Source organism: Onychostruthus taczanowskii, unplaced genomic scaffold (genome assembly GCF_017590055.1).
Source record: "Onychostruthus taczanowskii isolate IOZ18803 unplaced genomic scaffold, ASM1759005v1 scaffold22, whole genome shotgun sequence".
Classification (NCBI taxonomy): Eukaryota; Metazoa; Chordata; class Aves; order Passeriformes; family Passeridae; genus Onychostruthus; species Onychostruthus taczanowskii.
In genome coordinates, this window is record NW_024499462.1 from 986582 (window position 1) to 1009329 (window position 22748).

A 22748-nucleotide genomic window follows, 5' to 3' on the forward strand; every position below is an offset into this window, starting at 1 on the left:
TGTAGTTTCCCTTATCTTCTTAATATTCAGTTGCAATTTAAAGCTGGGTTTATTCTTCCAAACCTTGCCTTTAAGTTGATGTTATTGCACTGTAGGCCATCCTGTATGGAAACTGCATTGATGTGGAATTGCTGTTGGGCAAAACAGTGCCTTATGTGAAATAAATGCTATGCAATCGATGCCGAGCGGGCGGGAGGAGCCTTCCTGGGAGCCATCTCCAGGCCTTGAAAAATCTACCCTGCAACTGCTGGGATGCAGCACAGGGCAGGGTGGGCATCCCTTCCCCCAGGAGCTGCCAGTGCTGGCCCCTGGACACCAGAAAAAAAAGAGAAGAGAAGCCAATTTCTGCGCGTCCGTGGTGGTGAAAGTGACTTTTTTTTCCTCCTTTCCTTTTTTTTTTTTTTTTTTTTTTTTTTCTTTTTGTTGGGAATGTTTTATCTCTGCCTCTCTGCCCTGTTTCTCAGCCTTGGCCAAAACCCTGGAGAGCTGGTGGGGTGCTGCTTCTGCTGCTCTGCCTGGGGATGCTGACCAGGGGCAGCTCGTTCCTTATCAGTTCTGCCCCCTGGGAGGGAGGGAAGGAGGGAGGGGTTCCGTGGCCAAGCCCTTTGCAACAGCATTTGCAGAGCTGGGTGGGAATTCAGGGCTCAGCTCTGCCAGCTCTGCCTTCAATTCATGGCTTTTTGGGCTAAAAGTTGGTTTTTCAACAGCCCAAGCCCAGCCCAGCTGGTTTTTGAGCTGATTTTTGAGAGAGTTGGCGCTCCCAGACGTAACCCGAGGAGTAGATTTTTCAAGACCTGGCATCACGCACATCCGAACCATTGACATAAGTAAATGTATGGATATATATGCACATGACATTAAATGGAATCTGCTCAATCCTGCCTTGTGGTGTCTGACTTTCTGCATGGCTCTGGCTCCTCGCGGTCCCATCTGTGCTCGGGCAGGGCCTGCTGCTGCCTCGGGAAGGGAGCCTGGGAATGGGGGCTGCTGGCTCTGGAGGAGGGAGGCCAGGGGTGGGTTTGGGACAGAACTGCTGTGCATTGGCTCAGTCCAGGCTGTGGAGCTTGTGCTGCCTTGGCTGGGTGGGATGGGACGTGGCTTGGGGTCGGGACATGGTGCTGATGGCCAGAATCCCAGATTTTCTCTGTGTTCCCCCCCAAACCTCAGGTAAGATCCACCTACAGCCATCCCTCAGCCTCTGCTGTCTGGGGAAAGCAGCCAGGGCTGCTGGGGCTCCTCTGCCATCACTTGGCCTGTGAGCTTTGTGTTCCTGGGCTGGATCCTTGGGTGACTTCCAGTGACATTCTTGTCCCAGTTAGAGGCTGAACCACCACCTCAGTGATTCCCTGCCCTGAGCACTGGTGCGCTGTTGCCTCTCCCTCCCAGCTCCCGCCGCTCCTCTTTGCTTGGTGCCCATCAGAGAGGTGAGCACAGCAAACTGGAAGGCTGTAAAAGCTGGAATCTGGCATTGTGCTGCCCCAATCCCACAGAACTCATGGATCTCATCCTCTGTGGCCTCAGCTGAGCACTGAGGGTGTCTTTAGGGGACAGGCAGAGCCAGGTTTGGGTGTGGAGGGACAAACCAGGACAGGCCAGTGCAGGTGCCAGAAGGCTGAAAGTGGGAAGAGGGATCTGCTCCAGAAAAGGCTGGAAAAGGAAGGTTCAAGGTGGAGAAAGCTGGGCACACCAGGATCTCTGCCAGGAGGGTGGGCACTGATGTTGCCGAGATCCATCTGGATACTGGAACGTGGAGAAGGTTTGACAGTCATAAATACAGGGATATGAGGTGGTGGAGGAGCACGAGAACAAGGACAGTGATCCTTCTGCTCTCCTGTGCTCTGGAAAGATCAATCCCATCAACTTCCCCCTCCTGCTTTTCCTCAGGACACAGCTTGGTGTTCTTTCTCCTCCTGGATACGGGAACATGGGCAAGGTTTGACACCCATAAATACAGGGATGGGAGGTGGTGGAGGAGCATGAGAGCAAAGGCAGTGATCCCTTTGCTTTCCTGTGCTCTGGACAGATCAATCCCATCAGCTTCCCTCTCTTCCTGGTGCCAGCGGGTGAGAGCACTGCCCAAAGAGAAGCCACAAATTTCTGGTGTGGCAGCTTCTCCCATCCAGCTCATCAGCTACTGGCCACAAATGTTTGCCAGAAGGATCTGTGGTTTGTTTTTGCATCCTCTCAATGCCTCTCCTGCCCCTGGCTGCCCATGTGTGCTGCAGGTTGGGCAGGGAATGCCAGTGAGAGCCAGGATTTGGGCACGGCACCCTTTGTCTAAATCAATAAATGTTTGGACACCACTCTCAGGCACTCTGCAGGACCAGGATTTGGATTTTGATGGTCCTTGGGGGTCTCTCCCAGATCAGGATATTCTGTGATTCCGAGATGATGGAAGGAGCAGGTGTTGCAAGGTTTGGGAGCAGACAGGGCTCCCAAAAAACAGCAGCAGCAGCTCAGCCCCTGCTGGCATGGGTGGACACAGAGCAACCCACCTTATTCATTTTATGACCATTTTCTCCCCCACAAAAAACCCCAGTGGGGCTGAATTTGGGTCTGCCCAAGTCTGCATTGCTGTTTTTGAGGTTTTCCCAGTTTTGTGCCAGAGCTTTTTAGCTTGGCATGTGCTGCTTGGCCCTCCCCGGGAGCAATGCTTCCCAGGGCTCTCCCACATCCCTGGGAAGTGCCCTGTCCCTGGGGATGCTGCTGCAGCTTCTGACAAGGGATGGCAAAATATTCTCTATTTGTGGTGAAGCTTTAACCCCTGGATAGATTTAAGGCACATCACCTGGGGAATTTTGGGGTGTTCACATGTCTGGCCATAAGTTATTAGCAGCAAAAAGCCACCATGACTTGGTTTTCAGAAGGGCAGGAGAGTTCTTGCTCTTGGGGCCAGGCAAGGGAGGGTAGGGAAGGAAAGGCAAGGCACCCCAGGACAACATTTTGATTTTATTTGCCAGGTATCCCTTCAGCTCAGCTGTCACTCAGTGACCTGTGTAGGATTTTGATTTCAGAAACTCCAATTTTGCTGCCTTTCCATTCAACCTGCCCTCCCTAAACTCTCCATGTCTGTGTTTTCCAGCAGCAAAGTCACCTTTTGCCACCACAAAGAAGTGCTCCACCTCCAGCTGCTGCTTGGAGTAGGAATGTGTGTTTTGACCAGGGAAGAAAATCCACGTGGTGCTGGATTTTCACATAAATCAGCCCTGGTGTGTCCTGGCCAAAGCCTGGCAGGGTTCTTGCTGTCAGCTCTGTGCAAACACTTTTATCTCCTGCCCCAGCAGAAAGGACTTTGGCCATTTTCTGTTAAATAAACAACATTATGTAAGAGGCCTCTTCATTGCTGTGAGGGCTCTCACACCCAGGATCTGGGAACATCTCAGCTCTGCACCAGCCACTGCTCAAGCTGAGGTGATGGTTGGTCCAATTTTCTGCTCAGGACCTGGCCAGGGTGTAGCAAACAGGCTGGAATCAAGGTTTCTGTCCTGCAGGGTGAAGCCCTGCAGGAATTGCTCATCACAGTGGTTTCTCAGGAAAAAAGGGATTTTTTTCCCCCCTAGAACAAGGGGGCTTGATGCAGCCAGTTTCAGGAATACTTCCAGGTCTTCTAATTAAAAAAAAAAAAAAAAAAAAAAAAAAAAAAAAATTAAAATTAATTTTCAATCTCTTCATTGCCCATCAGAAGAGTTCTTGTTTCAGAAAGTTTACAGAGAAGATCGTGGCCTGAGCATTTTTAAGAGAAGAGAAGAGTTTAGTTTTAGTTTTACCCAGTCCCACCTTGGATGGTTTACAGAGAGGGAGCTCTCCAAGAGACCAGGAAATGCTGGTTATAAAGTGAAATTTGGGTGCTGTAGGAAAGTGCCATTTCTCTGAAATGATCTGGTCTTGCTCGGGAGGGATGAGGAACTGCAAAATGAGGAAAGGGAAGTAAATGCTTCATGGGTTCATATTTCAAAGCCAATTTTCTTAATTCACTTTATTTTTCCTGTCTAGAGGTACTTTGAATCCTCTTTCTTAATGATCTGGAAGCACAAGGTTCCCTGGGAGAAGAAATGCACATTTGGCCATCTGTGTTGAGAGGTTCCCCTTGTGCCAGCCTTGCCTGATTCCTTCAGCGCATCCCTTCATCCCAGGGGGGTTTGAACACTTCTCCTGCTGAGGGTGAAGTCCCTGAGCTGTTTGCAGCCCCTGGGGGGGTCACAGAGAGCAGTCGTGTGGTAGCAGTGATGGGGAGGAACCTTTTTTCCGCAGGGTGAAGAGTGTAAAGAGAACATCATTTTCTTTAGACTCCTCTGGCACAAAAGGGCACCGGGAAGAAGCTGGAGGACTCCTGGGCTTGGGAAGGAGGATGGCCTGCGGGAACTTTTCACCCTCCTCACATTGCCACAGGCAGGGAGGCATTCAGAGGGATTTACCAAGCACTTAGCTCTGAAGCTGAGGTCTTGGCAGCCCAGAAAGTGCCTTTTCTGCACCAAAAAGCTCCTTGCTTCTGCAGTTCCGGGCCTGGACACGGCCATCACCTGGGGGAGGTGGAGAGCTGTTGCTCCCCAGAACAACAGGAAAACAACTTGAAATATTCCCCAGGGCATGATTTGAGCTTTCTTCCTTTGACCAATCTTCCTTTCCCTCCTCCACCCCCAGCCGATCACAGAGCCACTTGTCCTCAGCCGTTTGCATTTTGTGGGGTGAGGCTGGCAGCACTCTCCATCACAAGAGCAATTCCTTAAAACTCCATCTCTAATCAGCTTTTCCTGATGCTCCACCTGCAGGAAGAGCTCTTGATCTTGCCCAGCCTGTTCCTGGCTCATCCCTGTGCCAGCAGCTCTCCCATGCCAGCAGAGCAGCTCCTCCATGGTTTTGTCTGTCCCCTCCAGTTCCCCCCAAGGCTTTGGGACCCACTTTGGGACCCACTGAGCATTCTCAGGAGAACAGCGGTGTCCGGGGAGATCTGCCAGCCCACAGGGCTGTTTGCAGGGCCTGCAGGTTCCTTGGGAATTACAGCCAGGAGATAAGGTATCAAGAAATCTCGTTTCTCCCCAGCAGGCAGTCCAAAAAGCACTGGAGCCAAAGGGCAGAACGTGACCTTGATCGCTGACGCAGCCCTTGCCTGCGATGTTAACCCTTGGATCAGGGATGCACCATGGCAAAGGTGATGGAAACTCTTTTCCCTTCTCTGAGAGGGGAGGCAAAATGCCAGAGGTGCTCCCAGCTTTTAGTTCCCACCACAATGCAGGAGGGGAAAGGGCTGTGGCTGGTTGGATCTTTCCTCCTGCTGCACCAACAACTGATGGGTCCTGTCCCTTTGGGGAGGAGCAAAGTGCCAAAAGCCTTTGGATAAAGCTATTTGAGCAGCTGGGGAATTTATCCAGGCCTAGCTGGGACTTGAAACAGGTGGGGGAAAAAAGCTGAGTTTTAACAAATAAAGTTTTTTTGTTAAATAGAAGTGCATTAATAATAAAAAGTATTTTACACTTGAAATACAATTGTGTTTCCAAGCTCTTCTAGTAAAGCATGGAAACCCTGAGCAGTGAGAATCAGGAGTCACATCCAGCCACCATTCCACAGGCCGGACAAGCTGTGATGAGGCAGAGGAAGTAAAAACATCCCCTTCCCAAATTCCTCGAGCAGCAGAGCAGTCCTGGAAAGGTTATTTTGGGAGAGGGAGGTGCTGTTTGCAGCTTAACAGAAACACACCAGGGGAAAACCTTCCATCACCTCCTCGTGGGATTCAATTATTGATTGGTTTCTCCTTATCTTGTGCCACGCTTGACTCACGGGGTTGCTCAGCAAGAATTTTCCACCTGAACTTTCCAGCTTGGAGCTGGGAGCTGCTGGGACTGGCCAGGGAACTCACTCAGGTAAGGAGATTCCCCTGGGATCCCACAGGATTGGGGTTTGCACCTTCCAGTGGTCTTGGGGCAGTTTAATCAGTGGGATGTAGGAGTGTGAGTGTGTGTGATGCTGATGTGGTTCAGGCTGGTGCTGGGATAGTTCTGGACAGCTCAGGGAACAAAGAGGGCAGGAGGGAAATCTGTAACTCCAGATTTGTTGTCACTAAAATATTTGTTCTGTGAAATTCAGCCCTGCCCACGAGTGCTGCAGCCAAAGCAGCTGATAAGAGAGGTCACCTGCAGCAAGACTAAGTGACCACTTGGCTCTCTGCTGATGTCATTTCTCGCTGCAGCCTTTTCAGGAGCATAAGTGCTCATTCCAGCAGTTGTTTCCTGCAGGTTCATTGTTTCCAGGGCACATTCCCTGTGAGGAACAGCCTGCAGGCAGCTTCACCAGAGCTGGCAAATGTTACAGCCAGGAAAATCAGATTCTCTGCCTCATTCTTCCCTCTCTAATCGCAGAATAATCACAGACTGGTGTGGGTTGGGAGGGACCTTGAAGCTGAGATTCCTAAATTGGTGTTTATTACGGTGACAGTACTGTCTTCTGCCACGCTCTGAGCTTCAGCATCTCCTACAGCCACTCAGAGAAGCTGGTGGAATATTGTGGGGTTTGTTCCCAGATCTCTTCAGAAGGGTGAGCAAAGTGTCTCGGGAGACACAGGGCTGGGAATTTGGGAGCTCTCCCTGTCCTGTCAGGCCTGGTGTCAGGGAGTGCTTGCTGCCAGCAGGAGATATGTTTTTTTTCATAAGCTGAAATATAAATCTCCATGTCCCACCCTTCTCTGTGCTGCTGCTTGTTGTGTCTGGTGTTTAATGTGTGGAGGCGCAAGGCTTGACTTCATGCTTTCAGAAGGCTGGTTTGTTATATTATGATATATAGTATATTAAAATACTACATTGAAACTATACTACAAGAATAGAGAGAAAAGATTGATTAGAAAGTTAGAAAGAACAAGAATAGAATGCCTAACAAAATTTTGTGCCTCTCAGAGTCTGAGCCAGCTGCATCTGTGATTGGCCATTAATTGGAAACAACCAACACACACCAATCACAGCTGCACCTGTTGCATTCCACAGCAGCAGATAGTTATTGTTTATGTTTCTTTCCTGAGGCTCCTCAGCTTCTCAGGAGAAAAATCCTAGCAAAGGATTTTTCATAAAATATCATGGCTACAGCTGCTGTCTCTGACGCCGTCTGGGGGACACAAACAGCTCCCTGAGGGTGGGATGTGAGCTCTGGCTGGGATGTGCCCCTCGCTGGGATGTCCCACGGGATCCTTTCTGCTCCCACAGTGCCCCCACCATGCCTGGGAAGAGGTCCAGGTGCTCCTTCTCCCGGCTGGAGGTGATCCTGATCGTGTGCCTGGTGCTGATGATCTCCCTCACCGTGGTGCTCCTGGTGCTGCACTTCCTCACCAAAAACACCGATGGCAAGTGGAGCTATCCCAGCCCCTGCAAGCCCTCTGCTCCAGGGGGTGCCCAGGGCAGGGTTTAGGTCAGAGGGGGACAGGTGGAGGTCCCAGGTCACTGCTGAGCTGTCACCACCACCTCTGCACGTGGTGCCTCCACCCGAGCATGGAGCAGCTCTCTGGGCATGGATGCACAGCCCCAGGATGGGCTCAGGTTGGCTGCAGGGATCCATCCCTTCCTTCCATCCTCCCTTCCCTCTCCGTGCCTGCTGAGAGCCCCTCACTCCCAGGATTTGACCAAGGGGTTTCACAACCCCATCCTCAGGCACAGGGAATGAGGGTGTCGGGAGCTGGACTCAGCATCTCACCAGTGGGACCTCCCAGCTTCCAGATTTTGGGCTCAAATTGGATGTAGTTCATATCTGGGACTCAAAACTTTGTGGTTTTAGGCTATAACAGCTTTGCACAAATGATTCTCCTCCGTGTCAGAGCTCTTGGAGGAGGAGGAGGAGGGGTAGTTCTAAAGGGGTGGCGCAGTTGGCTGGTGTCATTTTAAATGACAGAAATGGCATCAGTCTCTGGCCACTGTGTTTCCCTTCTCCCGTGTTTTAAGTGACAGCCCAGGAAAGGCCAGGCTGGGAAAATGGAGCATCCCCTGATCCCAAAGCAGCTGCCTGGGGAAGGCTGTGGGAACAGGGCAAGCACACAGAAATATTTCATATTTTCCCACAGTGTTATCTCAGCCTGCAGTGATTTGTGGCTCTGGGATTTCCTGAGATGCAGATAACATTTCTGATTGATTATCATTTGATAGCCATCCATGGCTTTTCTTCCATGGGTTTGCCCATCCTGGAAGGATTTCTGCACCTTCCTGGTGTCTGGGGTGAGATGTGATCTCCTTTGGGAGATCTTTTCCTCACCATTTGCCTGGAAATCACTGCTCAGAGCTGCTTTTCCCTTCTCTGAGGTTCGGCTGGCTCTGCTGTGATTTTTTGGGGGAAGACCAGGACACCAGCACTGGACACAGGATGTGTTGATGTGCCCTCCTCTCTTCCCTAGTCCTTTCCCAACAGCTCCTGACACACCATCCCTTTTTTCTTACCACTGCTGAGCTGAATTTTGTCAAACAGCCCTTGGGTTTGGCTCCTGCGTGGCACTGGTGGGCTTGGGGGGTTTAACCGGGAATGCTGGGCTGGTTCCCCCAGCTGTGCATCCATCTGACAGAGTCCAGTGACCCTCTGAGAGCTCCCTGGGTGGTTCCTCACACCTGCTGTGCCACCCCGAGGCATTCACAGCCGTGGCACATTGGGAGCTTGCTGGAAAAGCCCCCAGAGCGCCCAGCCAGAGCCTTTGGCCTGTGCTGTGCCCGTTCTGCTCGCTGTGCCCGCTGACCTGCCGATTGTGGTTGTCGCAGACTGCACCAACAACACAGCAGAGGAGGCAAAGTACCTGGTGGGTGTTGGCAGAGCTGACTGCACCGGGCCCGTGGCACAGGTGCCTCTGGTGAGTTGGGGCAGTTCCTCATGGGCTTGGTGAAATACTGATTTTTCCTCCTCTGGGAGTATTTTTTGGGCAGGATTTCCGGTTTAGAGCCTCTGCCTTGCCAAATGTGCGTTGCCTTCGAACATCAGTTGAAATTTCCCTGAGGTCTGGAGCAACGTGGGCTTGGTGGGAGGTCAGAAGGGGGGGTTGGGAGGAGATGGGCTTTAGGGACCCTTCCAAGCCCAACCATTCCATGGAATGCGGGGCAAGACAGAGCTGCAGCTCGGAGCTGTTGAACGACCCCCGGGGCAAATCTGCTCGGGAAAAGCAGAGGAATAAATGGCTCAGTATTGATGATGGAGCTCCTCTCTTGCAGATGGGATATGCCAACCCCGAGCAGGTGGGTGGGGGGCTCCTCTCACGCCTCTACAGCCGAGCCTTCATCGTGGCAGAGCCCGAGGGCTCCAAGCGCGTCGTGTTCGTCAGCGCCGACATCGGGATGATGTCCCAGAGAGTGAGGCTGGAGGTACGGGCTGCAAAGGAGGGCTGGGAGCAATCCTTTGGGATTTCCTTGGGCTGGTGCTTGGAGAAGAGCTTAGGGCCCCTCAGCAAATGAGGCTGGGCTTTGCTCGCTCTTCTCTTAGTGGGAGAATTAGCAGGAGTTCATTGGAATCACAAATACGTTATCATGGTGCCTCTAGTACAGCAGAGGAAATGTGGAATCAGAAAAACAGAAGCCTCCACAGACACCACAGGGTTTGATCTGCAGCCTTAGAAGAAGTTTGGATTGATGTAGAAATAAAATATGCAGACAATAAGCAGAAAACTCTTAAACTTATGTTTCTATAGTTGTAAGTAAGAATATGCCTTAAGTGAGAAACTGCACTGATGAGATGGTGAAGGGTCTGTAATGTAGGGCTGGGGCTGTATGGAATAAACTGAGAGTTCTGAAGTTATAATAGAAGCATCTGTGTTTAAGTGTGACAGAAGCCCATTAGATGAAAGTATCCACAGTGAAGCAAAGGTGGTAGGTTAGAAAAGCAAAGTGAACCTTGTGGCATCTGTCCACGGGCTTAGAAAGTTCTGTATTGCCTTGTAACAAAGAACTTGTGACCGCTCTGAGCTATGGCCGACTGCTCACTCCTCTAAAACCTCACAGCCTCTGAGACTGATGTTTATCTCAGCAATAAATGGTTCTTAGCCCAAAAACAGTCCCATCTCTTCATCACAAAGCGGCAACAATGATAGGGAGGTGCTGGAGAACTGTGGGTCCTCCTGGGATGATCTGGGATGCTCTTCGGGTTGGATATAAAGGTCTTTTACCAGATATTCCTATTTTGAACTTCCTGCCAAGCCAACAGCTACAACCTCCTTGTTGTGCCAGGCAGAAAGAGTGGGGTGAGGGGGGGCATGGATGGTTGGGGTATTTTTGGGCAGGAGAAGGGGTTTTTAGGAGCACCTCCTCCCCTCAGGTGCTGAAGCAGCTGCGGAGCAAGTACGGCGAGCTGTACCGGCAGGACAACGTCATCCTCAGCGGGACCCACACCCACTCAGGGCCTGCAGGCTACTTCCAGTACACCCTCTTCTGGATCACCAGCAAGGGGCTCATCCAGCCAGCCCTCAGCTCCATCGTGAATGGCATTGTGAAGGTCGGTGTGGCCCAGTTCAGCGTCTTGGTGCCCAGCACAGCTCTGGCTGCGGGGTTTGGGGTGGCACCTCCGCGTGGCACAGCCTGCTTTGAGGTGGGCTTGCTTGTTTGCAGCTCAAAAAGCAGGAGCTTTGAACCCTTTCTTCAGAGACAGATGTTGGTAGTTTAAAAATGTTGTTGTAATTTTTGAGAATTTTAGACGTGTTTAGGAAAAAATCCCAAACAAGCATCCGCAGATTCCAAGAAAGGTTGGGGATGGACAGGGAGGGAAAGAAAGAGATTTTCCAGAAAACCTCCCACGTGCCTCACGGACTGACAGTGCCAGTCTTGCTGCTTTGCAGAGCATAGACATTGCCCATGAGAACATGAAGAGAGGAAGGCTCTTTATAAACAGAGGCACAGTAGAAAACAGCCAGATCAACCGGAGCCCTTTCTCCTACCTCGCGAACCCGGAGTCCGAGCGGAAAAGGTAAAATCTCCCCAGGCAGGAGAAAAAAAACTAACTGCTTGAAAAGGGCTTGAAAGCTGTAGTTGCCCTCTCTAAGCATGAGGAATCAGTCAAGGATGTGACCTTGTGATTTATTTAACAAATAAAGAGTCAGAGGGCATTAAAGCGCTGTCCCTGGTGCACGAATTTGTGTTGCCTCCATTCCCTGGAAGAGCAATGCCTGAGGACAGCGACAGCCACAGCTCTTCCCTCACCTTCCCAGCTGGGTCCAGGTGCTCCTCTAAGGCCTTGCTGTGTGCTGCTGGTACCTGGAATGACCTTTTGATATCCTTGTTCAGCCTAGCGGGGATTTAACCTGCCAGAGCACCAGAGCATGGCCCTGACTCTGATGGGATTTCCCCGCTTTGCTCCCATCCAGGTATTCATCCAACACGGATAAAGAAATGGTGCTGCTGAAGATGGTAGATGAGAATGGACACGAGCTGGGCCTCATCAGGTACTGACCACCAGAGCAGCAGGTTTTTCTCCATCCCCTCATTATTTTTTGTAGGAATTAAGGTGTTCCGTTTCCCCCCCTTTTTACATCACTGACTCCTCGTTGTTCCTTTGAATACAAAAATCCCTGCAAAATATAATTTATGGGTTACTACAAGAGTCAGTTCAGGTCTGAAGGAGCTCTTGGTGGCCCTGATAATGACAGTGACAAATTCTTGTGGTCTCAAGGCCTGGATTGTTACAGCCATGAGCCCTCCTGCTTAGGAAGGGACAGGATGGGAATCCTCTTAGGATTCCTGAGCACCATGAGTCTCTGTGTGTATTCTCCCAAAGAAAATTCCCCCAAACAGGGAATAGGAAAATTCAATAGGATTGAAATTCAACAGGATTGAACAGGTCAATTGCTGCTGCATGGGGTGAACAGAGCATTTTCACTTTTTCCCTTTCACTTTTTAAATTTAATTTTTAACCCTTCCTCAGCTGGTTTGCCGTGCACCCGGTGAGCATGAACAACTCCAACCACCTGGTGAACAGTGACAACGTGGGCTACGCCTCCTACCTGTTTGAGCAGGAGAAGAACAAGGGAATGCTCCCTGGAGAGGTGGGAGCACCCAAAGGAATGGGGGAAGCAGGGCTGGGACAGGGAGGGGTCAGGTGGGACAGCAAGGCAAACACAGGAACACAAGGACTGTGGTGAATGCTTTGATTTATTTCCTGTTTCAGAAGGGAAAATGGAAGGTGTATTCTTTCCAAACTAGCAATAAGTGGCAATTATTCAGACTTGAGGAATAACTCACATTTATTTTGATTAAAATCTGGGGAGGTTGTGGTTGCCCCATCCCTGGAAGCGTTCAAGCCTTGAACAACCTGGGCAGTGTCCCTGCAGTCAGCTCCAATAGTTCTCACCCCATAAATCAGTCATTGTGGATGCCTGGAAGGAAAAAACCTCCTGTGCAAGGTGCTCCAGTGACCCATAAACATCTGATCAGCAACAGGAGAAGCAGGGGAAGAGCGGAGGTGGAAGAGGGGGAGGAGGAGACGCTGTCTGCACACCAAGGTGGTGTGAAGCTCTCCCTGAAATGGCATCATGTGCATCCAGTTCTCTTCCTGCCCTCCCCCTTGGGTGTGCCCAAACCCCCATCCATCCCAGAGCTCCCAGCGACTTTGGGAACAAACCAGAGCCCTGCTTGGTTTAGAGCACAGCAGCAGCGGGGAGGGCTGCACGGGAGCTTTGCAGCTTTCCCTGCAAGGCGCTGCAACGCTCCTCTGGCCTTGGCAGGGCTCTTTCGTGGCCGCCTTTGCCTCGTCCAACCTGGGAGATGTGTCCCCCAACACGCGGGGCCCCTTCTGCGCCAACACGGGCGAGTCGTGTGACAACCCCCAGAGCACCTGTCCCGTCGGAGGGGTGAGTGTGTCCCACCTGTCCCACCCTCTGCTGGGCCACTGTGCACTGAAAGTAAAAAATCACCTCTTTTTGGAGCGTCCTGGATGCCCCTTCCGGGAATTAACGGCACTTTGTCTCCCACGCACCCTATTTTCTGCTTGTTCACCCCAAATTTAACTGGAGTGTAGTAACCCCGTGGCTGATTTTGATGTGGCCTGCAAGAAGCCCTCAGTTCCCATAGCCTGACAGCCACCTGGCAGTGCCAGATGCTCTCCATAGTCACTGATCACCAAACAAATTTCCCGACAGGCAACCATGTGCATGGCCAAGGGGCCTGGGAACAATATGTTTGAGAGCACCAGGATTATAGGGCAAAACATCTACTTGAAAGCAAAGGTAAGGGATATTCTGCTTTCTGAGTGTGTGTGAGTGCTGCTACAACAGGAATTCATGCTCATTTGAGCAACTTGATGAGCCTTGTGGATCCCTTTCCTCTGGATATTCCATATTCCATCTTCTAGCTCCTAATTCCATGTTCTATCATCTTGTACCTGCTTTGGTGAATGTTTTTTGGTGAATGTTTTTTCAAATTACTGTAAAGTTCCTTGATTTTGTTTTTAATGGGTAAATGAGCTCTGCAACCAGCTGGTGATATCTCTGTCTGCTGGAATCAAGAGGACCTCAGAGCCTGGAATTTGTTAGGCTTAGGACATTGTAGGAAATCTTAATGGTAGCGAAAATTTTCCTCTGGTAGAACACATCTGATTAGAAACCTGAATTTAGACTGGACAACACATACTTTTATTTAGCTACTTTAGATATTTAGATCCTTGCAGGTGTTGTCATTTGAAAATGCTGGGCTGGGGTTTTGATCTCAATATTCCTCACTGGGATATGATGGGGATGTCCCCTCTTATCCTCTCCCCCTCCCTCATCTCAAAGGCATCATGATGGGAAAAATCCTCCTGAGAGAGCTCAGAGACACCACCACACACCATTTGGGGAACAGTTTGGCATCACATTCCCAAAGTGACACAAACGTGAGGTAAAACGTGTGGCTGAAGCCCCCACAGAGGATGCTCCCCTTGCTCTGCTTGGCCCTGCACTTCCTCAGCCCTAAGGGCTCCCTTTTGTCACCCGTGGGCTCTGAAGCCACCCTGGACTGAATTTTCTGCTTCCCCTCCTGAGTGATGTGAGCAGTGAGTGCAAGGAGAGCTTTTGGCAGCATTTCAGGGGCAGGAGCTTGTAGGATCTGGAGCAGGAGGAGGAAGAGCAGGAGGCTTGGTGGTGGCTTTTCCTTTGGTCACCCCTGCAGAGGCTGTGCCCCGAAGTCACTCCGGGCTGGGTGTCTCTGTCCCCAGTCCAAGAGTGCTGCTGTGTGCATCAAACACAGGGGAAAACCACTGCTGTGGTCTTTAGCACCCCAGACTCCTGGCCTCCCAAGGCTGTGCCCTGAGCTCCTTCCAGGAATGTCATTAAACCTGTAGAACTTCTGGCAGCCCTCCCCACGGACCAACCTGGGGCAGGAAAACCATTCCCTGGGGGGCTGAGTGTGTGCAGTAAATACCTTCAGCTGTCCGGGCTGCAGTAAATACAAGAAGCACTTTGAGGCAGTGAGTAGAGCAAAACACTTCTTTCTCACAGAGAAAATTTTTTTTCTGCTTGGTCAAAGATGTGAGAGATGCCAAGAGGTGGCAGCCAGGGGAAGGGAGTTGCCATCCTGCTGAAACAGGGGCGTGTTTCAGCTGTAAAAGAAATGTCCTCTCTCCCTGAGGCAGGCAGAGCTTGCAGGGCTCAGGGGAGACAGAAACAAAGGGACTTGGGAATTTGAGATTTGCATTAATGCCTGAAGAGGCCCCAGGAAGGTGAAATGAGGAAATATCCATACGGCTGTTCCCGATCCCTTGTCCCACAAGGATTTTTTTCCACCTCATGTGTCCTTTAGGAGCTGTATGAAAAAGCCTCCCAGGAGGTAACAGGACCCCTGAGCTCAGCCCACCAGTGGGTGAAAATGAGCAACGTGTCCGTGGAGCTCAACGCCACACACACGGTGAGAGCAGCAGGCTGTTCCTCAGGGAAAATGGGGTTTGTCCCATTTTTTCCCCCAGCAGCACCTGCCACCATGAGGGAAAATGGGGTTTGTCTCTTTTTCCTTTTCTTCTCCCGTTCTGATTCAGGTTAAAACCTGTAAACCAGCCCTGGGGCACAGCTTTGCTGCGGGGACTATTGACGGAGTGGGGGCTTTCAACTTCACCCAAGGTAATTTGGGGCAGATCCCAGATGGACTGACAGCCCTGCAGTCACTTCACAGCACCCAAAGGGATGGTTTTCGGGAATGTGGGGGAAACCCCCTCACAGGTTTGTCTGTGGCCATTTGGAAAAAGAATATGGCCACGCCCTGGAAGGAGAGCATGGGGATGGGATGGGGAATAGGGAGAAGGAAGAGCTGGTTTGGGACTGTCCTGCTCATCTGTCCTCCTTCCCTGGGAGCAGGGGGTGTCTGAGAGCTGCTGGGGCAGCTGAGGAACACAGTTTAAAGATGTTTCCCCCTCAAGGCTCAGTAGAAGGGGACCCGTTTTGGGATCAAATCCGGGACCAGCTGCTGGGAGAGCCATCGAACGAAACCACAGCCTGCCACAAACCCAAGCCCATCCTCTTCAACACGGGAGAGGTAAGGACACACCTGTGTGAGCCCTGGGGGCTGCAGGGATGGCTGGGCTGGGCTGGGATCACAGATCCCCATCCCTCGTGGGTTTGTCAGGGAGCTCCAGGCAGGGTCTGTGATGTGTGCTAAAGAACAAGGAGGGAGCACAGCTCTGCTGGATTCCAACTTTTGCTGGATTTCTCCAAAACGAAAGTGGTCAGAATCTAGATCCCTGCAAGTCCTCAGAGCCCTAATTGCCAGCTTTCATATGATACCCAGAGCCTGGGCAAAGGACTTCTTTTGCCCCTGGACAATAGTCTCTGTTTGTGGCCACTCACCCTGACCCACCCTGGCCACCCAAGCTAGAAATTTGCAAATTTTGCTGGATTTCTCCAAAACTGAAGTGGTCAGAATCTAGATCCCTGCATATCCTGAGAGCCCTAATCGCCAGGGCATGGCTTGGCCTTTTCTGAGCTCTCCCCAAATCCTGCTTTATGACTCTAAGTGGAAATTGCTGCCCCTTTTCCCACCTGATGCTCCCTTGGCACTGAGGCAGCCAGGCAGAGGGATCATGTCCAAGGTTTTCAGAGCACTTAAACGAGGCCAGCTGGGTAAGGAATTCATTGTTATTCCTTTCACCAGCCTCGTTAAAAGCTTCCCTGCTGTCACTTCGTGTTCAATCAGCTCCTCACCTCAGCTCTACCCAAAAGAGGCCCCAGCCCCTCCCAGCCTCCTCCTCCTCCATGCAGGATGGTGTTACTGAGAGTAAATTACACTTTATTCTTAGGGCTTTAGCACATTTTAGGGATGCTCTGGCAGGCCTCCTGCTTCTGATGTGCTTCACAAGCTTTTGTCATTCATGTTTTGCCCCCAGCAAATTGCTCCTCAGAAAAAAAACCACCTTTTTTGGCTTGCTGGAGTGGGATTTTTTTTCTCAATCTATCCCAATTCCATCCTTTTTCCATGCAGGTGAGGGGTATCTAGGTGCTACCCTGACCTTCTTTATCCACTTTGCCAAAGCTGCCCCTCTGGCAACACCTTATTTCAGGGTTTTTTTTGCCTTACCTGTAGTATTTACTTGTGCCTTATGTGACTCTTATGGCCAGACATCATATGAAGGTCTCACATGAACCTTCTCACATGTTTCACAAATAAATTAAATTAATTTAATTTACAGATAAATTCACAAAATTAATTCATGATGGTTGATGACTGTAGGAAGGAAAACACCTCAGATTTTTCTTTTTTTGTTTTTTTCCTATTAAACCAGAGTATTTATATGCACTTTTTCCTCCCCCTCAGATGACCTGGCCCCACCCCTGGCACCCGGACATCGTGGATGTGCAGATCGCTGCCATTGGGTCCCTGGCAATCCTTGCTGTGCCCGGGGAGTTCACGTGTGTATTCCTTGGGTTTTGCTGCATTTACTGCAGCCAGATTTCACTCAAACCTCCTGGAACAGTTCTGCCTGCAGGTAGAAAGGAGTGCAGGCTCAAAATTGTCCCCAAACTCACCCTGAGAACTACTGAGATGCACACATGAATCATTTTGGTTGTAACAAAAAGGAGTTTCGAGGAATTTTTAAACTTTGATTCTGGTTTTGGCACCACAAAACGCCACAATGATGAATTGCACTGACTGTTGGTGGTGCAGTGATGCAAATTTAAAAAGGATAATGATTTATCTCTAGTACCTTTATTTCTACCCTGCCCTGGGGTGCCTCCAGCCCCTCCCTGGCTGTGCTGATGGGTGTGAAACGTTTTGAGGTGTTTTGGTTGAACTTGTGCACAGAGGATTTTAAGGGATGTTGGGCAGTGCTGGAGCTGCTGTGGGAATTTCTGGTGGGTGCTGCAGGTCCAGCCAGCAATTCCTGCTTCAGATCCCTGCTCTCCACATCTCCAGGGGGGTCGGGCTGTGCTGCCAGGGAACAGGGACAGGACAAGGGGAAAGGGCCTCAGGCTGGGCCAGGGGAGGCTCAGCTTGGACAGCAGCAGGAATTTCTGCATGGAAAGGGTGCTCAGGCCTTGGCAGGGGCTGCCCAGGGAGCTTTGGAGTGCCCATCCCTGGAGGTGTCCCAGGAAGAGCTGGAGGTGGCACTCAGTGCTCTGGGCTGGGGACAAGGTGGGCATTGGGCACAGCTGGGACTCCATGGGCTGGCAGGGACTTTTCAGCCTCAATGATTCTGGGATTCCATGATTCTGGAGCCTGACTTTGCTCCCTCCGTGCCCCAGGACCATGTCTGGACGCAGGCTGCGGGAGGCTGTTCAAAGGGTGAGTTGCTGAGGTTCCTCTGAGCGAAGCACATCTGGAACTTCTCTTCTCTTGAGCCTCCTGGTTGTTCCCTCCTCTCCTCCCAGCTGGGCTCCCGGGGCTCGTGTCCCACAGATGTTTCCTTCTCCCATTTTCTTCAGATGGATTTTCCATCTGCTTCCTGACAGGCAAGAGAAATGAATATCCTTCCCAAAACACCAACTGATCAGGTTTCAGTCCATTAAGCCAATTCCACAGGGATCCAGGCACAACTGATGCCAGCAGAAGCTTGGCTCTGGGATGGAGGGGTTCAGCTCCTCAATCCCTACCAGGATGCTGCAACATGAGAACAACTGCAGGGGGGAAAAAAAAGGAAAAAGTATTTTTTCCATTTGATTGACACATCCTGGCTGCAGCCTAAATAAAATCCCAGTCCCAAATACTGTCTCCACAATTCCCTGGGCCTTTCTCATACTTAGATCCCTGATTTTTTTAGGAGTATACAGACACCAGCTTCCAAAATAACCCCCCTAGATTTACTGGAATGTGAGGTCATTTGTCTGTTTTTACTTTGGGGAGTGAATATGAGACCTTGAAAAAGGCAAATTATGCTTGTAGGTTTGCATTCCTGGGCATCCACCCCCCTTCCCACCATAGGTTTGTATTCTGTCCTGAAAAATAATAATAATAATAATAATAATAATAATAATAATAATAATAATAATAATAATAATAACAACAATAATAACAACAACAACAACAACAACAATAATAATAATAATAATAATAGTAGTAGTAGTAGTACAACCACCAAGTAACATAAAAACAATAACAATATTGATATAATAATAGTAATAATAATGACAGTAATAAAAACAATATAGTTGTGCATAAAGCACTTCTTTCAAGGTAAGGGTTTTATTTCCTTCCTTAGGAATTTAATTCCCATGGGACACCAGGGATGAACGTTGTGATTGCAGGTCTGTGCAATGTCTACACCCACTACATCACCACCTATGAGGAATACCAGGTAAATGTTAAAACTGGGGATTGAATCTAAGTTAGTTCACTTTTGGCTCCAGGGGCTCATCATTCATGTGAAATGATGTGCGTTCCCTTCCTTTGCCACAAAAATGGCCAGGGAGAACTGGGAGGGAAGGTTGGAAGAACTGGGGCTGGAAGAGTCCCACCCCAAAAAGTTGGAGGGGGAGGCAAGTTGCATCATAAACCTTTAAAAGAGGGTAAAACCTGTGCTAATTGCAAGAGCAAAGAGGGTAAAAACTGGAGGAGCAAACAGGCCCTCCCTGTTTGCAGTGGGTCGGAGAATGAGGAGTAACCTGAAATTGCAGCAGAAATACTTTGGCAAGTTGTTGGGGCTGTCACCTTATCAGAAAGGGAATAAATAACCCACTGCTGATCTCGAGCTGGCTGGGATGGGATGTGCAAACCACTCAGGAGCCCTCCCATCCCTCCTCTCCCGAATTTGTCCTGTCCAGATTCAACGATACGAGGCTGCCTCGACTATTTATGGGCCACACACCCTTTCTGCTTACATCCAGCTGTACAGGGGCCTGGCCAAGGCTATTGCTCTGGTAAGCAGCATTTCCTACATGCCACAGGCTGCTGGGGATATCTGAATCTTAAGTCAGTGGTGGTGGCTGTTCCTCACCAAGGCCAACCGACTACTGTGCTCTCTCTTCAGAATCCACCTTGAGAAATGGTATGAAAATAATTCCTGTAATGGGACCCTGACGCCACTTGAGAAGTTCTGGGGGTTTTGCAGCTCAGAGTGTAGGAAATCAGTACTTCTAAACTTTCACCATGGCCTGAAGCTGCTGCTTTTCTACCAAAAGGAAAAAAAAATCTACTGCGTTTTTGGTGAACCTGACAGTGCCCATTAACACTGTGACATGTGAACGGGCAGGAGCAGTGGGCAGGAATATCCTGGGATGTTCTGGGGCTGGGTTTAGGAGACCCCAGCAACAGGGCAGCAATTGTCCTGCAGGGATTGCTCCTGCAGGCAGAGCACAGCTGGACATTCTCTGCTTTGCTTTCCCACTCACTTTATTATTCCTACAATCTGTGCCAGCAGAGGCTGGGATGCAGATGATGTGGCTCCTCAGGGAATCCTGGCTGTCCATGTGGATGTTTAACAAGCACATCTTCCCTCTCCCAGAATGCCACTCAGGAGCTGTCCCCTGGCCCAGAGCCCCCACTTTTCAACGTAACCAAGCTGACCCTGCTGCCTTCTCTCGGCACCGAGAACGCGCCGGCCAACAAAAACTTTGGAGATGTGCTGGAAGAAGTGAGACCAGAGTATCGAGAGGTGAGAGCTCCAGGGAATCCTTAAAACCTGTTGGAGAAATTGCCTTTAAATTCTTCCCCCTGACCCCACAAGCCTGTGAGTTGTGGTGCCCTGGTGGGCACGGCTGAGAAGGCAGGGACAGAGCACTTCCATGGCCATGCCACTGTGCTGGATGGGAAGAAAATGGGTGGATAAAGGGGGAAATAAAAGCAATAAAAGGCCTTCACTCAGCACAAAGCAGATTTTCCCCTTCTGCTTCAAAACAAAATAGCAGTTGATTAAGTAGGCAAATATTTTACAGGGATCTTTTACAAGAAGCAATCAGGTCACCTTTGATGCCTCTGCCGTGGAATGTAAATGAAATGAAATCAAAATGTCAGAAATGGTTCTGTTTTCAATGTTCAGCATTTAGATAAGATGTTCAGAGCAAAGCTTTCACCTCATTGCTGTTTCCTTACTCCCTGCAGTAAGGCATTCTGAAAAAATCTCCCTTATTTCCTCCCTTTTTTCCTTAATGTGCTGCTTAGCCTTTAACACAAATCTCAATTCCCCCCCAGAGAGAAGTTGCTGAAGTGACTTTTGTGGGTGCAAACCCCAGGAACTCAGCAGAGAACGCGGTAAATGTGATGGAATGATGCTGGAATTGGGCTGTTTGGGGTTGGTGGAATGGTGCTGGAATTGGGGTGTTTGGGGTTGATGGAGTGATGCTGGAATTGGGCTGTTTGGGGTTAATGGATATTTGGGTAGGATTTTTTCTTTGCTGGGAGACCAGGAAAAGGTGTGTGCTTTGGGAATTCACACCACCAGAAAGCTTTTGGGGCAGTGAAGTGAATTTGGGCTGTTTATGGTCTCTTCATATTATTGAAGTTGTATGTGTTAGACCAGGCTGGTATCCAGGGCAAACCTGGTCTCTAATTTCAATCCTACCACCCTGCTGCTTTATTTTAACAAAACAAAGGAAATTAGAAAAGCACTTAATTCATTCCATCACTCACCTTGCATGGACATTCTGACTGCACGTTCTCTTCCTACACCTAAGTTCTTCACATCATTTATCAGCTTAAAATTTGTGCTTCGGCAGTAAAATAAAACACTTGTGCCAGTAATTCCCACATCTGCCAGTAAAGCATGAGGAAGCAGAGTCCCTATCCAGTTTCAAGTGCCACAGAAGGTGGGGACCTGCCTGTCCCTCAGTGTCTGCCTGACTCTGGTGCTTTTATTCCAGACTGAGCATAACTTCCTGACGGTGGAGAGATACTCCAACATTTCCAGCAGCTGGCATGTGGTGCTGAACGACGCCTCCTGGGACACCAGGTGGGTGCCCTGAGCAATTTCCCTGTCCCAGAGAATCCAGGGAGTCATCCCAGTCTAACCTGAAGGGCTTCATTCCAGAGCTCCCAGCCCCAGGTTAGTTTTGGCCCTGCAGGTGATGCTCTCCAGGGGAGAATCAGCTCATGTTTGGGGGGGTTAATTTGGCAAAACTGGTGTTCCCCTTGGCTCCAGAGTCTGGAATGGAGGCTTGCAAATTTGGGAAAGGGATGAGGAAGGGCAGCAATTACAGAAGGTTTGTGGTCCAGCTTGCTCTTAGCCTATATCCTTCCCTCTGGCACACTGTGGGGATGAATAAGATGCCAAAGTGAAAACAGGAGAGACTCACAGGGAAAACTGGCCAGATGTGCTGTGCAGCATAAACAAGCAACAATTTTTCAAAAGTTTGGAAGAAAGAAAAGTTAAAGGTGGGAATGTCAGCCTTTAGGAAAAATATCTACAAAGCAGCAAGGCTGGTGACACCTTTCAGAGCTGTAGGTGAATCTTCATCAACTTCCCAAGAAGGCCTTCCTCAGAGCCAGCTGAAAAATCCCTCATGTCCAGGTGATGTGTGGGGTTTTGAGGCTGAGCATTCTCTGTAGAGTTTTGGGGGTTGAACAGAGAGGCCTTTGCACAAGGATTCTGTAAAAGAAAATGGGCTTTTGATGTGGAAGTGGGTGCCAGAAGCTCAATAATTATAGATTTTGTGATTGAAGTGAATATTCCCCTTCTCAGTTTGGCTCTGCCCCCGCACAGGGAGGACTTGAAGACGCTCCAGGGAAGTGTATTTTATCTCATGGCACGTAGTGAGCTCCAGTGAAACGTGGATTTCCTTGCTGACTGCAGTTTTGGGCCTGTTTTCCAGGTTTTACTGGAGCAAAGGATCCCGTGGCCAGAGCAACGTGACCATTGAGTGGCACATCCCGGCTGGCACGGAGCCCGGCGTGTACCGGCTCCGCTACTTCGGGCACTACAAGAAAAGGGTGGCCTTCCTCCGTGTCATCAGCGTCCCCTTTGAGGGCTCATCCTCAGCATTTCAAATCACAGCTCCATAGGTGACCCCGTTCCCTAAAGGGCCAGGCAGGAGACTTGGTGTCTGAGCTGTGCAGGGGTTGGACTTGGATGGTTCTTGTGGGTTCTCTCCAACTCCAGATGATTCCGTGATGTTCTGGACGCCCTTGGGTGCTGCTGGTGCTCATTTGATGTGCAAAGCTCAACTTCCTGGGAAGTGCTGGCTTTTCCCTGCAGCTGAGTCTCCTCATGTGTCCTCAGTCAAGTGGTTTCTGTCCTGGCTAGGCCAGGTTTCAGCTGATTCTTATTGTAATGATGATGTAAATTCTTCTTTAGTCATTAAACCCGTGCCTATTGATGGTGAATAGGCTCTCCTGGAGGGAATTAGGTGGAAATCGGTAAGAACTGAATTTATGAGTTAAAGCTGTGGGTGAGGCTGCCCTGAACAGAGCTCAGCCTCCTTTGCTGGA

General features: G+C 50.0%; 1 protein-coding gene across 1 annotated transcript; it reads left to right on the forward strand.

Annotated features, from left to right (window-relative positions):
* Positions 1 to 7197: 7197 nt before the first annotated feature.
* Positions 7198 to 22322, forward strand: LOC121336133 (putative neutral ceramidase C). The gene is made up of 20 exons (XM_041405001.1): positions 7198 to 7324; positions 8718 to 8806; positions 9162 to 9311; positions 10258 to 10434; positions 10775 to 10902; positions 11300 to 11377; positions 11857 to 11977; positions 12656 to 12781; positions 13070 to 13156; positions 14706 to 14810; positions 14938 to 15019; positions 15316 to 15431; positions 16707 to 16801; positions 17636 to 17675; positions 18589 to 18684; positions 19151 to 19246; positions 19831 to 19980; positions 20517 to 20576; positions 21185 to 21273; positions 22133 to 22322. Exons 1-20 carry the CDS (start codon positions 7198 to 7200, stop codon positions 22320 to 22322), a joined length of 2202 nt encoding a protein of 733 aa, XP_041260935.1.
* Positions 22323 to 22748: the final 426 nt, after the last annotated feature.

What these genes read in the sequence shown, in the direction of transcription:
- LOC121336133 (XM_041405001.1), top strand. Translation starts at nt 7,198, where the DNA reads ATGCCTGGGAAGAGGTCCAGGTGCTCCTTCTCCCGGCTGGAGGTGATC. An exon ending in AGGGAATGCTCCCTGGAGAG is followed by an intron (nt 11,978 to 12,655) that starts GTGGGAGCACCC and finishes TGGCCTTGGCAG; the next exon opens with GGCTCTTTCGTGGCCGCCTT. An exon ending in AGCTCAACGCCACACACACG is followed by an intron (nt 14,811 to 14,937) that starts GTGAGAGCAGCA and finishes GTTCTGATTCAG; the next exon opens with GTTAAAACCTGTAAACCAGC.